General features: G+C 32.7%; 1 protein-coding gene across 50 annotated transcripts in view; it reads left to right on the top strand.

Moving 5' to 3' along the window:
* LOC149794130 (uncharacterized) overlaps nt 1-15,703 on the top strand; it is a 158,288-nt gene that overhangs the window by 96,494 nt on the left and 46,091 nt on the right. For 39 of the 50 annotated variants that reach the window (XM_089968131.1, XM_089968126.1, XM_089968124.1 and 36 more), the window contains exons 11-33: nt 1,791-1,826; nt 2,313-2,348; nt 2,811-2,864; nt 3,699-3,752; nt 4,722-4,757; nt 5,423-5,458; nt 5,902-5,955; nt 7,130-7,183; nt 7,732-7,758; nt 8,158-8,193; nt 8,807-8,842; nt 9,294-9,347; nt 10,271-10,324; nt 10,868-10,894; nt 11,294-11,329; nt 11,939-11,974; nt 12,388-12,441; nt 12,780-12,824; nt 13,368-13,421; nt 13,970-13,996; nt 14,396-14,431; nt 15,029-15,064; nt 15,508-15,561. In XM_089968131.1, the coding sequence (XP_089824257.1) occupies nt 1,791-1,826; nt 2,313-2,348; nt 2,811-2,864; nt 3,699-3,752; nt 4,722-4,757; nt 5,423-5,458; nt 5,902-5,955; nt 7,130-7,183; nt 7,732-7,758; nt 8,158-8,193; nt 8,807-8,842; nt 9,294-9,347; nt 10,271-10,324; nt 10,868-10,894; nt 11,294-11,329; nt 11,939-11,974; nt 12,388-12,441; nt 12,780-12,824; nt 13,368-13,421; nt 13,970-13,996; nt 14,396-14,431; nt 15,029-15,064; nt 15,508-15,561 (972 nt within the window). The remainder of the gene's footprint in view (nt 1-1,790; nt 1,827-2,312; nt 2,349-2,810; nt 2,865-3,698; nt 3,753-4,721; nt 4,758-5,422; nt 5,459-5,901; nt 5,956-7,129; nt 7,184-7,731; nt 7,759-8,157; nt 8,194-8,806; nt 8,843-9,293; nt 9,348-10,270; nt 10,325-10,867; nt 10,895-11,293; nt 11,330-11,938; nt 11,975-12,387; nt 12,442-12,779; nt 12,825-13,367; nt 13,422-13,969; nt 13,997-14,395; nt 14,432-15,028; nt 15,065-15,507; nt 15,562-15,703) is intronic. The other 11 variants (XM_089968128.1, XM_089968167.1, XM_089968123.1 and 8 more) reach the window with 10 other exon arrangements.

The raw sequence follows: 15,703 nt of genomic DNA, 5'->3' as shown, positions 1-15,703 counted from the left end.
ATAAGTTGTCGTAGATTTTCAAAATTGTTATCAACTTTCTTGGCTAAGCACCATCTGTCAAATAACTGCTCATTTTCTCTAGCGAATTTGATATGAGTTTGTCCATCTTCTTTTGTATAGTTCCTGAATTTTTGTCTATATGCCTCAAGGACCACCTTGTAACCCTTTAAGATGCATTCCTTATCCCGATCATAGTCAGCACTTTGCTGAACTGATAGGGAAGCATAGATGTCTAGGGCTTTGCCAAAAAGTGCAAACGGTAATAGTACAGTACAATGCCGTCTTGGCCATTTAAAATTTTCAGCGCTTTATTCAAAATGAGGAAATATTTATCTACTTTTTTCTTGAAATGGGGGCACTAACCTAATATTCTTCGTAACATCTAAACTTTTTACGTAACGTGGGGATCACTTACCAGCCCTAATTCTTTTAATCTAAATTCATATTCCCTTTCTCCCTTCTCTCACTTGTTCTGTAATTCACTACTTCCTTTTCTCATTTCATATGCATTTCCATTTGTTTCTCTCTCCTCTTTGTCCAATTACATTTGTTTTTCTTCTTTATGTAACCGCATTTGTCATCTTCTCTTCATTATTCTCTCTTCTTTCAGCAACTGCATTTTCTTCTCTCTTTTTCCTCTTTATCGCATCGCGTCCATTTTTCTTCAAGCGCAACCTTTCTAAGCTCTAACTCTATCTTGAATTATTATGTAATATTTTTTTTAATTCTTTTATTTTTATGTTAGAGACTGATACAGACTTACTAATTAAATCCAAAGCACTTATATCCAAAACATACTTTTGCATCAAATATTGGACCAAAGTATGTTTTCTTTCTTGCATCGTTAAAAAAGCCTTTGCCTCATGAAGATCATATTTTTTGACAACTTGAATCAATTCATTCCTTTTTAAGGTATCTGACTGTTCTCATGAAGGATTTGGAATAAAGATCTCCACTTAAGATGACATTATAAATATATTGTTGATTTTGTTAAAGATTTCTAAGCTGTAAAATAATAACTGGAATGAAAATTCCAAAGCAAAGTAAATAGCACTTTCAAAAACAACGTTTTCTTAAATATTTTAGAGAACTTTGTATCTCAGACGAGCCTTCAATTTTCTGCTACTCTGTGGTCTAAAAAAAGTAACAGAAAAGAGAGAAATCTTTTTTAAAATTATTCGAACATATGTATTTCCCTGGAATATAAAGTGAAAATGTGAAGAAGAAAAAAAAGAACAACTTATGATATATAACTTTCCCCAGTAGTACACCGAACATGCTAACACAATGAAACTCAAAGAAGGGACACTTTTTTAACGTATTACCATCTCATGTTTGTCAACGGTACCTGTATTCACAACAAAAAATAACCCAAGGTAAACATTTCCGGAATTAAGGTCATGAATATAACTTAGCTTGTATATCTCAATGAATACTTAAGACATAATTGTCCTCACTGGTAAATAAATGCATAAAGACAGAAAAAAACTCCATAACAGAATATGATATAAAGAAACAAACACCATAAATACATCTGACTGAAGTAAAGCAAAGTGACTCTATTTAAACTTTTGGAATAGAACAACAACAAAACCGGTAGAATAACAATTCATCACGTGAAATTTAACAATCTCTCTACAATAGACGGTGAAGAACGGAAAATCAGAATTTCAACGGTAAAAAAATTATCACGTATAAAGTATTACTCGGTTTTAAATGACACAAGATTATATCAACCAAAAGAAAATAACCCATCGGTCTGACAAAAGTGATTTGCTCTGTTATTATAGGAAGGCCTGGAGATCCAGGAAAAGATGGCACACAAGGTAAACGTTAGGGATATAACATGACAGAAAAATCTATTCGAGTTGAAATATAATGATACATTTTCATATCCCATCCCTTCTCACCACTGTGTCAGTATGGAGAGGTATAGAAACGAGACAGGTTATTCTATGTCGTTCGGTCCAAACATATTGGCGTTGTTAGAACGAAAATGCGCAGATCGAGACATTACCAATATTATAACCAAACTAATGTAAAAAATAAAAATCAGTTACTTCTAATGTTAAAGATTTTTGGCAAATATATAATAAATAAATTAACCTTTCTATCTAAGAATTAAAAAGTGTTTGTCCGGGACAAATTATGTACAACACAATTCCACTGAGCATTCGATACATATTACTCACATTGTGAAACAATTCAAGCTCCAATTATCAGATATTGTGACACAATCATCCAAACTCCTATTAGCAATGTTATTCAATTCAATACATTCTTTCTCATGCCAATCACGTTTGCAATTTCAGGCCTCCAAGGTCAGCCGGGAAAAGACGGTTTACTAGGTATAGCGAGAACTTGAAATATCTTCTCCGATCACAAAACTATAATAATGTTCAATCTCCTATAAAAAAACAAAACAATAAAATATTGATATTTTTTAATAAAAAGAGAAATTGAATAGACCACACAGAAATCAAATAAGCAGAAATGATACAAAGCACTTTCCAGTAACTCCTTAAAAGTTAAATTATGTTCAACTTGTAGTATACGTGAGAAGATTAACATTGATGAAAAATAGAACATACAAAATATAGCAATAATATGCTGCAGATCGATTAAATAGACTTTTTAAAACTTTCCCATTCATGTTCTATCTCAATAATATTCATATTGTGATTAATTCTTTTGGACCAAATATCATCAGCTTTAGTTGATATGTTCAATGAAATACCTCGTAATAGTCATTAAATTAGATCTTCTGTATGCACAACTATCACTGAGTCAAGCCATCAATTTATATTTAGGACCAGTTGGACCAATCGGTCCACCAGGACTAAAAGGTGAAATGGGTGAGTCAGGTTAGAAGCAATGTTTTTCAATTTTCCGGATCAGTAAAATTGCAAGATGTAATGTATATTTAAAATAGAAAATAAACACATACTTTGACTCAGCTGAAAATATTTAATTGAATAACTGTCGTGAAATGTATAAGCAACATGTGTGAGATTGTATAAATAAATCTGCACACAAATCTCTCAGATATATTTGCAAAATTATGGCGTAGTTTCTATGTACATTACTTAAGGAAAGAAACAATATTTCTTGACCAGGCTCTCCTGGTCTCTTGGGGGCGCCTGGACCCAAGGGTGAATTTGGTGAGACTACTTGCATATATTTTACATGTCATGTTCATTACGACTTTTTCAGTTACGAATAAACTCATTTCTTCCTTGGTATCATCATCATCTATTCTTTTAATTCTACGATAATTGTACTGTTAAACTAACAAACAAAGAATCTGTAATTTGCAGTGAAATATTTAAATGTTAGTAGTTCTTACATTTGAAGGGCAAGATATTTGAGATTAATCAAAAGGCTAGTTTTATACGATAAAGAAGGTTCTGGATGACAAAAACGGCGCAACTGAGATGTGTTGAAAGCGTTCAAATATTGTCTACTCAAACGCATTTACATAGCATAGGATCATTTCTAATAAATTCTTTGTTGCAAGGTGTAACATGTGGTTATCAGTATTTTATACACTGTTATATCATTGTCTAAAATTATCGAATTCATAGTTCCAACAATACCTACAGATGTCTGAAGCTAAGAGAGTGAAACATAACGAAAATCATAATCTTCATGTGAAAATATTCGCTATTAACTTAGAGAGGATATTTTTCACCCTGTAGGACCCGTGGGCCCTGTCGGAACTCCTGGCCATAAAGGAGAGCCGGGAATTGCAGGTTTTAATTTTCTTTACATCTCATTGCTGATATTTTCCATGTTTCTCTAAATGATTCAGCATATGGTCAAACAACGTCATGGTTTCAATTATTTCTTGTAAAAGCCAGTCTTTTTTATATGGTTCAGCAGTTTAAAAATAGTAATGGATCAGGTAACGTGTATCGTATTATGATTCGATAGACGATTAGTAATACTCCTGGTCAAACTATTACAAATAGAGAGGGTAGACAAAGCAACCAAGGAGATCATGAAACCTGGTAAAATTAAGAAACCTAATGAAATAACATTTCTTTAACTTATTAATTTATGATGTTTGTCAAAGGTTGCTAGATTAAAACCAAACTTACCCAGCGTAGATATTTCATTAATTATAGTCATTAATATAACTCACCTCGTAGATTTCAAGGAATACTGCAAAATATTATGACCCCTTCTGGTAAAAATATGGATAGAGACTAAATAATCTCCATCGCAGGATTGAGCTCTTATACAGTTTTAACCTTATCATCAATATATTTAATTGTTGTAATTGTTAATGTTAGGTTGCCCTGGGTTCCCTGGATTGGCTGGTAATGTCGAATATTGTTATAAGTTCATGTCATTTTACTCCGTGTTGTTATAATGTGTGAATACAGATATAACTAGTGTTTTTCTATATCTGGCAAATTAGCATTTACAGAAATATGTTGGAATGAAAAATTCACTATAAGTATACCTGACTGAAGTGCATAAAACCGAATCTATCTCAAATGTTGGAATGTAAACAGCAAAATGGGTAGTATAACAATTTATGTGGGAACATTTCTCTATCTCACTACTACTGACAGTGAAAAACAGAGCAACACAATTTGATCTCTAACAAATTATTACGTCTAAGGTATTATTCGGTTCTAAATAACACAAAATTATATCCACCAAGAGAAAACTCACCTTCGGTCTGACAAAAGCTATTTGCTCTGTTATTATAGGAAGGCCTGGAGATCCAGGAAAAGATGGCGCACCAGGTAAACTTTAGAAAGAAAACATGACAGCAAAATGTATTCGAGGTAGAATATTCTCATACAAAGCAGTCCATAATCAGACCCCATCCCTTCACACAACTGGAAATCATCAAACAGAATGTTTTATGAATAATATATGCTTTCATGCCTTGAAAGAGTGTGTGCATCTGTTTGTCTGTGTGTGTGTGTAGAGTGAGAGAGAGAGAGAGAGAGTAAGTGAGTGACAGAGAGAGAGAGTGTGTGTGTGAGTGAGAGAGAGAGAAAGTGTGTGTCAGTGAGAGAGAGAGAGAGAAAGAGAGAAAGGAGAGAGGTAATTCTGTGTGGTAAGGTTCAACGTCTTGATCTTTTTAAAAACATAATGCGCAGATTTATATAAGTGGAACATTATAATCGAACTGATGTAAAAATACATTACAACGAATGTTGTAGAGTTTTCACAAATAAATAATAAAATTATTAATATTTCTATTTAAGAATTAAAAAGTGTTTGTTCGGGACAAATTATGTACAAAACATTACCACTAAACCTTCGATAGATATTATTGATATTATGACACAATCCAAACTCATATTAGCAGATATTGTGACACAATCATCCAAACTCCTATTAGCAATGTTATTCAATTCAATACTCTCTTTTACTTGACACACTACGTTTGCAATTTTAGGCCTCCATGGTCAGCCAGGAAAAGACGGTGTACTAGGTACAGCGAGCTTTTGAAATATCTTCACAAAAGTATACTAATGTTCGAGATTATATTAAACACAGCAACAAGCTATTGGTATTTTTTCATTAACAAAAAGAACTTGAATATACCACACAAAAATCAAATAAGCAGAAATGATACATAGTTCTTTCCAGTAACTCCTTAAAAGTTGTGTTATGTTCAACTTGTAGTATCCGTGAGAAGATTAACGTTGCTTAGAAAAAGAAAATACAAAATGCAGCCATATTTTACAGCAGTTCAATTATTTTGAACTTTTCAAACTTTCCCATTTACGTTTTTTTCTTCTAGATAATGTCATTTTCTGTTTAATTCTTTAGATCAAAATATCATATGTTCATTTAAATGCCTCGCAAGAAGCATTCAGTTAGATTTTATGTATGCACAACTGTCACTGAGTCAAGCCATCAATTTATATTTAGGACCAGTCGGACCAATCGGTCCACCAGGGCTAAAAGGTGAAATGGGTGAGTCAGGTTAGAAGCAATGTTTTTTCTCCTCCGGATAAGTAAAACTGAAAGCTGGAATGGATATTCAAAATATAAAATAAACAACATATTTTGATTCAACTTACAATATTTAATTAAATAAATGTTCGTGGAATGTATTAGCAACATGTATACGATTGTTTTAATAAATATACACACAAATTTCTATCTGACATATTTGAAAAATGATGCCGTAGTTTCTATGCACATTCTACCTTAAAGCATTGTAGAGCAACTAATAAAGCATGTGTCAAGTCAAAAATATTCATTGAGATAAGAACTGAAAATATCTTTACTAAACGAAAAAACAATATTTCTTGACCAGCGCCACTGGTCTCTTGGGGGCGCCTGGACCCAAGGGTGAACTCGGTGAGACTACTTGTATGTATTTTACATGTTATGTCCATTACGAATTTTTCAGTTACGAATAAACCCATTTCTTCCCATTGTAACATCATCATCTATTCTTTTAATTCTACAATAATTGTACTGTTAAACAAACAAACAAAGAATCTGTAATTTGCAGTGAAATATTTAAATGTTAGAATTTCTTACATTTGGAGGACAAGATATTTATGATTCATCAAAAGGCTAGTTTTATACGATACCGAAGATTCTGAATGACAAAAACGACGCAACTGAGATGTGTTGAAAGCGTTCAAATATTGTCTACTCAAACGCATTTACATAACATAGAATCATTTCTAGTCAATCCTTTGTTGCAAGGTGTAACGTTTGGTTATCAGTATTTTATACACTGTTATATCATTGTCTAAAATTATCAAATTCAGACTTGTTAGAATTTCTTACATTTGGAGGACAAGATATTTATGATTCATCAAAAGGCTAGTTTTATACTATACCGAAGGTTCTGAATGATAAAAACGACGCAACTGAGATGTGTTGAAAGCGTTCAAATATTGTCTACTCAAACGCATTTACATAACATAGAATCATTTCTAGTAAATCCTTTGTTGCAAGGTGTAACATTTGGTTATCAGTATTTTATACACTGTTATATCATTGTCTAAAATTATCAAATTCAGACTTCCATCAATACCTACAGATGTCTGAAGCTATGATAGTGAAATATAAAGAAAATCATAACCTTCATGTGACAATATTCGCTATTAACTGAGAGAGCATATTTTTCACCCTGTAGGACCCGTGGGCCCTGTCGGACCTCCTGGCCATAAAGGAGAGTCGGGAATTGCAGGTTTTAATTTTCTCTACATCTCATTGCTGATATTTTCCATGTTTCTCTAAATCATTCTGCATATGGTCAAACGGTGTCTTGGTTTCAATTATTTCTTGTAAAAGCCTGTCTTTTTTATACTTGTTCCGTAGATTCAAAACAGTAATGGATTAGGTAACGTGTATCGTATTAAGATTCGCACGACGATTAGTAATAACTCTGCTCAAACTATTCTAAATAGAGAGGGTAGACAAAGCAACCAAGGAGATCATGAAACCTGGTAAAATTAAGACACCTAATGAAATGACATTTCTTTAAGGCATTAATTTATGATCTTTGCAAAGATTGCTAGATTAAAACCAAACTTATCCAATGTAGATATTTCATTAATTAAGGTTATGTCATTAATACAACTCAGATCGTAGATTTCAAGGAATGCTGCAAAATAATATGCCCCCTTCTGGTAAATAAATGGATAGAGACTAAATAATCTCCATCGCAAAATTGAGTTCTCATATAATTTTAAAGTTGTGATCAATAGATTTGATTGTTGTATTTGCTAATTGTAGGTCGCCCTGGGTTGCCGGGACTGGCTGGTAATATCGAATAGTGTTATAAGTTCATTTATATTTACTCAGTTTTGTAATAATGTTTGAATACAGATATAACTAGTGTTTTTCTATATCTGGCGAATTGACATTTACAAAAATATGTTGGAATGAAAAATACACTATTAGTATACCTGACTGAAGTGCATAAAACCGAATCAATCTGAAATGTTGGAATGTAAACAACAAAATGGTTAGTATTACAATTTATGTAGTAACAATTCCCTATCTCACTACTACAGACTGTGAAAAACAGAGCAACATAATTTGATCGCTAACAAAATATTACGTCTAAGGTATTATTCGGTTCTAAATAACACACAATTATATCAACCAAGAGAAAACAAAGCTTTGGTCTGACAAAAGCGATTTGCTCTGTTATTATAGGAAGGCCTGGAGATCCAGGAAAAGATGGCGCACCAGGTAAACTTTAGATAGATAACATGGCATCAGAATGTATTCGAGGTAGAATATTCTGATACAAAGTAGTCCATAATCAGATCTCATCCCTTAGCACAACTGGAAATCATCAAACAGAATGTTCTATAAATAATATATGCTTTCATGCCTTGAAAGTGTGTGTGCATCTGTTTGTGTGTGTGTAGAGAGAGAGAGAGAGACAGAGAGAGAAAAAGAGTGAGTGAGTGAGAGAGAGAGAGAGAAACGAGAGAGGTAATTCTGTGTGGTTAGGTTCAACGTCTTGATCTTTTTAGAAATATAATGCGCAGATTTATATAAGCGGAACATTATAATCGAACTGATGTAAACAATAAAAATCAATTACTACGAATGTTGTAGAGTTTTCACAAATAAATAATAAAATTACTAATATCTCTATTTAAGAAATAAAAACTGTTTCTCCGGGACAAATTATGTACAAACATTTCCACTAGTCCTTCGATATATATTATTGATATTGTGACACAATCCAAACTCATATTAGCAGATATTGTGACACAATCATCCAAATTCCTATTAGCAATGTTATTCAATTCAATACCCTCTTTTACATGACACACTACGTTTGCAATTTTAGGCACCCAAGGTCAGCCAGGGAAAGACGGTGTACTAGGTACAGCGAGCTTTTCAAATATCTTCACAAAAGTAATGTTCGAGATTATATCAAACACAGCAACAAGCTATTGGTATTTTTTCATTAACAAAAAGAAATTGAATGAACCAGACAGAAATCAAATAAGCAGAGATGATACATAGTTCATTCCAGTAACTCCTTAAAAGTTGTGTTGTATTCAACTTGTAGTATACGTGAGAAGATTAACGTTGGTTAGAAAAAGAAAATACAAAATGTAGCCACAATTTACGTCAGATAAGTTATTTTGAACCTTTGAAATTGTGCCACTTATGTTTTTTTCTGGATAATATGCAATTTTGTGATTAATTGTTTAGATCCAAATATCATCAGTTTCACCTGCTATGTTCATTGAAACACCTAGTGACATGCATTCAATTAGATCTTATGTATTCACAACTGTCGTTGAGTTAAGCGTTCAATTTATATTTAGGACCAGTCGGACCAATCGGTCCACCAGGGCTAAAAGGTGAAATGGGTGAGTCAGGTTAGAAGCAATATTTTTCAATTCTCCGGTTAAGTAAAATAGAAAGCTGCAATGTCTATTCAAAATATAAAATAAATAACATATTTTCATCCAACATACAATATTTGATTAAATAACTGTTCGTGGAATGTATTAGCAACATGTATACGATTGTTGAAAGAAATCTACACACAAAAATCTCTCTGACATATTTCCAAAATTATGCCGTAGTTTCTATGCACATTCTAATTTATAACTTTGTAGAACAACTAATAAAGTATGTGTCAAGTCAAAAATATTCTTTGAGATAAGAACTGAATATATCTTTACTTAACGAGAAAACAATATTTCTTGACCACGGTCACCTGGTCTCTTGGGGGCGCCTGGACCCAAGGGTGAATTTGGTGAGACTACTTGCATATATTTTACATGTTATGCCAATTACGAGACTTTTTCAATTATGAATATGCTGATTTATTCCTTTGGTATCATCATCATCTATTCTTTTAATTCTACGATAATTGTACTGTTAAACTAACAAACAAACAATCTGTAATTTCCAGTGAAATATTTAAATGTTAGTAGTTCTTACATTTGAAGGGCAAGATATTTAAGACTTATCAAAAGGCTAGTTTTATACGATAAAGAAGGTTCTGGATGACAAAAACGGCGCAACTGAGATGTGTTGAAAGCGTTCAAATATTGTCTACTCAAACGCATTTACATAGCATAGGATCATTTCTAGTAAATCCTTTGTTGCAAGGTGTAACATTTGGTTATCAGTATTTTATACACTGTTATATCATTGTCTAAAATTACGAAATTCATAGTTCCAACAATACCTACAGATGTCTGAAGCTATGATAGTGAAATATAAAGAAAATAATAACCCTCATGTGAAAATATTCGTTAGTAACTTAGAGAGGATATTTTTCACCCTGTAGGACCAGTGGGCCCTGTTGGAACACCTGGCCATAAAGGGGAGCCTGGAATTGCAGGTTTTAATTTTCTCTACATCTCATTGCTGATATTTTCCATGTTTCTCTAAATCATTCAGCATATGGTCAAACAGCATCATGGTTTCAATTATTTCTTGTAAAAGCCAATCTTTTTTATCCTTGCTCAGTAGTTTCAAAACAATAATTGATTAGGTAACGTGTATCGTATTAAGATTCGCATGACGATTAGTAATATTTCTGGTAAAACTATTTCAAATAGACAGGGTAGACAAAGCAACCAAGGAGATCATGAAACCTGGTAAAATTAAGAAACCTAATGAAATGACATTTCTTTAACGCATTAATTTATGATGCTTGCAAAGGTTGCTAGATTAAAACCAAACTTACCCAATGTAGATATTTCATTAATTAAGGTCATTAATATAACTCAGATCGTAGATTTCAAGGAATACTGCAAAATATTATGACCCCCTCAGGTAAATAAATGGATAGAGACTCAATAATCTCCATCGCAAGATTGAGCTCTCATATAATTAAAAAGTTGTGATCAATAGATTTGATTGTTGTATTTGTTAATTTTAGGTCGCCCTGGGTTGCCTGGATTGGCTGGTAATGTCGAATACTGTTATAAGTTCATTTATATTTACTTAGTTTTGTAATAATGTTTGAATACAGATATAGCTAGTGTTTTTCTATATCTGGCGAATTGACATTTTTATAAATATGTTGGGTTGAAAATTTCACTATAAGTATACCTGACTGAAGTGCATAAAACCGAATATATCTCAAATGTTGGAATGTAAACAACAAAATGGTTAGTATAACAATTTATGTAGTAACATTTCCCTATCTCACTACTACAGACTGTGAAAAACAGAGAAACAGAATTTGATGGGTAACAAATTATTACGTCTAAGGTATTATTCGGTTCTAAATAACACAAAATTATATCAACCAAGAGAAAACAAACCTTTGGTCTGACAAAAGCGATTTGCTCTGTTATTATAGGAAGGCCTGGAGATCCAGGAAAAGATGGCGCACCAGGTAAACTTTAGATAGATAACATGACAGCAAAATGTATTCGAGGTGGAATATTCTGATACAAAGTAGTCCATAATCAAATCTCATCTCTTCGCACAACTGGAAATCATCAAACAGAATGTTCCATAAATAATATGTGCTTTCATCCCTTGAAAGTGTGTGTGCACCTGTTTGTGTGTGTGTAGAGAGAGAAACAAAGAGAGAGTGAGTGAGAGAGAGAGAGAGAGAGAGAGAGAAACGAGAGAGATAATTCTGTGTGGTTAGGATCAACGTGTTGATCTTTTTCGAAAGATAATGCGCAGATGTATATAAGCGGAACATTATAATCGAACTGATATAACAATGAAAATCAATTACTACGAATGTTGCAGAGTATTCAATCAAGAAAATAATAAAATTATTAATATTTCTGTTTAAGAATTAAAAAGTGCTTGTCCGTGACAAAATATGTAGCAAACATTTCCACTAATCCTTCGATATATATTATTGATATTGTGACACAATCCACACTCAAATTAGCAGATATTGTGACACAATCATCCAAATTCCTATTAGCAATGTTATTCAATTCAATATTCGCTTTTACTTGACACACTACCTTTGCAATTTTAGGCCTCCAAGGTCAGCCAGGAAAAGACGGTGTACTAGGTACAGCGAGCTTTTGAAACATCTTCATAAAAGAATACTAATGTTCGAGATTATATCAAACACAGCAACAAGCTTTTGGTATTTTTCCATTAACAAAAAAGAACTTGAATATACCGCACAGAAATCAAATGAGCAGAAATGATACATAGTTCTTTCCTATAACTCCTTAAAAGTTGTGTTATGTTCAACTTGTAGTATCCGTGAGAAGATTAACGTTTGTTAGAAAAAGAAAACACTATTTTGAACTTTTCAAACTTTCCCATTTACGTTTTTTTCTTCTAGATAATGTCATTTTCTGTTTAATTCTTTAGACCAAAATATCATATGTTCATTTAAACGCCTCGTAATAAGCATTCAATTAGATCTTATGTCTGCACAACTGTCACTGAGTCAAGCCATCAATTTATATTTAGGACCAGTCGGACCAATCGGTCCACCAGGGCTAAAAGGTGAAATGGGTGAGTCAGGTTAGAAGCAATGTTTTTTAATTCTCCGGATAAGTTGAATTGCAAGCTGTAATGTATATGCAAAATATAAAATAAACAACATATTTTGATTCAACTTACAATATTTCATTGAATAACTGTTCGTGGAATGTATTAGCAACATGTATACGATTGTTGAAAGAAATCTACACACAAAAATCTCTCTGACATATTTCCAAAATTATGCCGTAGTTTCTATGTACATTCTACTTTATAACTTTGTAGAGCAACTAATAAAGTATGTGTCAAGTCAAAAATCTTCATTGAGATAAGAACTGAATATATCTTTACTTAACGAAAAAACAATATTTCTTGACCAGGGTCTCCGGGTATCTTGGGGGCGCCTGGACCCAAGGGTGAATTTGGTGAGACTACTTGCATATCTTTTCCGTGTCATGTTCATTACGACTTTTTCAGTTACGAATAAACTCATTTCTTCCTTTGGTATCATCATCATCTATTCTTTTAATTCTACGATAATTGTACTGTTAAACTAACAAACAAAGAATCTGTAATTTCCAGTGAAATATTTAAATGTTACAATTTCTTTCATTTGAAGGGCAAGATATTTAAGACTTATCAAAAAGGCTAGTTTTATACGATAAAGAAGGTTCTGGATGACAAAAACGACGCAACTGAGATGTGTTGAAAGCGTTCAAATATTGTCTACTCAAACGCATTTACATAGCATAGGATCATTTCAAGTAAATTCTTTGTTGCAAGGTGTAACATTTGGTTATCAGTATTTTATATACTGTTATATCATTGTCTAAAATTATCAAATTCATAGTTCCAACAATACCTACAGATGTCTGAAGCTATGATAGTGAAATATAAAGATAATCATACATAACCGTCATGTGAAAATATTCACTATTAACTCAGAGAGGATACCTTTCACCCTGTAGGACCCGTGGGCCCTGTCGGAACTCCTGGCCATAAAGGAGAGCCGGGAATTGCAGGTTTTAATTTTCTCTACATCTCATTGCTGATATTTTCCATGTTTCTCTAAATCATTCAGCATATGGTCAAATAGCGTCTTGGTTTCAATTATTTCTTGTAAAAGCCTGTCTTTTTATACTTGTTCCGTAGATTCAAAACAGTAATGGATTAGGTAACGTGTATCGTATTAAGATTCGCACGACGATTAGTAATAATTCTGCTCAAACTATTCCAAATAGAGAGGGTAGACAAAGCAACCAAGGAGATCATGAAACCTGGTAAAATTAAGAAACCTAATGAAATGACATTTCTTTAACGCATTAATTTATGATATTTGCAAAGGTTGCTAGATTGAAAACCAAACTTATCCAATGTAGATATTTCATTAATTAAGGTCATGTCATTAATACAACTCAGATCGTAGATTTCAAGGAATACTGCAAAATGATATGTCCCCTTCTGGTAAATAAATGGATAGAGATTAAATAATCTCCATCGCAAAATTGAGTTCTCATATAATTTTAAAGTTGTGATCAATAGATTTGATTGTTGTATTTGCTAATTGTAGGTCGCCCTGGGTTGCCGGGACTGGCTGGTAATATCGAATAGTGTTATAAGTTCATTTATATTTACTCAGTTTTGTAATAATGTTTGAATACAGATATAACTAGTGTTTTTCTATATCTGGCGAATTGACATTTACAGAAATATGTTGGAATGAAAAATTCACTATAAGTATACCTGACTGAAGTGCATAAAACCGAACCTATCTCAAATGTTGGAATGTAAACAACAAAATGGGTAGTATAACAATTTATTTAGTAAGATTTCTCTATCTCAATACAATTCACAGGTAAAAACAGAGCAACAGAATTTAATATGTAGCAAATTATTGCGTTTAAGCTATTATTCGGTTCTAAATAACACAAAATTATATCAACCAAGAGTAAACACACCTTCAGTCTGACAAAAGCGATTTGCTCTGTTATTATAGGAAGGCCTGGAGATCCAGGAAAAGATGGCACACCAGGTAAACGTTAGAGAGATAAATGACATCAAAATGAATTCGAGGTAGAATATATTGAGACAAAATGTTCCATAATCAAATCCAATCCCTTCGCACACCTGGAAATCGTCAAACAGAATGTTCTATAAATAATATATGCTTTCATGCCTTGAAAGTGTGTGTGCATCTATTTGTGTGAGGGGGGGTAGAGAAAGAAAGAGTGTGAGTCAGAGAGAGAGAGGGAGAAATGAGAGAGGTAATTCTGTATGGTTAGTTTCTACGTGTTGATCTTTTTAGAAAGATAATGCTCTGATGTATATAAAAGGAACATTATAATCGAACTGATGTAACAATAAAAATCAATTACTACGAATGTTGCAGAGTTTTCACCCAAGAAAATAATAAAATTATTAATATTTCTATTTAAGAATTAAAAAGTGCTTGTCCGTGACACAATTTGTAGCAAACATTTCCACTAATCCTTCATATATATTATTGATTTTGTGACACAATCCAAACACATATTAGCAGATATTGTGACACAATCATCCAAATTCCTATTAGCAATGTTATTCAATTCAATACTCTCTTTTACTTGACACACTACGTTTGCAATTTTAGGCCTCCAAGGTCAGCCAGGAAAAGACGGTGTACTAGGTACAGCGAGCTTTTGAAATATCTTCACAAAAGTATACTAATGTTCGAGATTATATTAAACACAGCAACAAGCTACTGATATTTTCTCATTAACAAAAAGAACTTGAATATACCGCACAGAAATCAAATAAGCAGAAATGATACATAGTTCTTACCAGTAACTCCTAAAAAGTTGTGTTATGTTCAACTTGTAGTATCCGTGAGAAGATTAACGTTTGTTAGAAAAGGAAAATACAAAATGTAGCCATAATTTACAGCAGATCAATTATTTTGAACTTTTCAAACTTTCCCATTTACGTTTTCATCTTCTAGATAATGTCATTTTCTGTTTAATTCTTTGAACCAAAATATCTTATGTTCATTTAAACGCCTCGTAATAAGCATTCAATTAGATCTTATGTCTGCACAACTGTCACTGAGTCAAGCCATCAATTTATATTTAGGACCAGTCGGACCAATCGGTCCACCAGGGCTAAAAGGTGAAATGGGTGAGTCAGGTTAGAAGCAATGTTTTATAATTCTCCGAATAAGTTGTATTGCAAGTTGTAATGTATATGCAAAATATAAAATAAACAGCATATTTTGATTCAACTTACAATATTTCATTGAATAACTGTTCGTGGAATGTATTAGCAACAT

The sequence above is a fragment of the Sinohyriopsis cumingii genome, chromosome 8 (assembly GCF_028554795.1).
Source record: "Sinohyriopsis cumingii isolate HCF-2022 chromosome 8, ASM2855479v2, whole genome shotgun sequence".
Classification (NCBI taxonomy): Eukaryota; Metazoa; Mollusca; class Bivalvia; order Unionida; family Unionidae; genus Sinohyriopsis; species Sinohyriopsis cumingii.
This window is presented reverse-complemented; position numbering and strand designations above follow the sequence as displayed.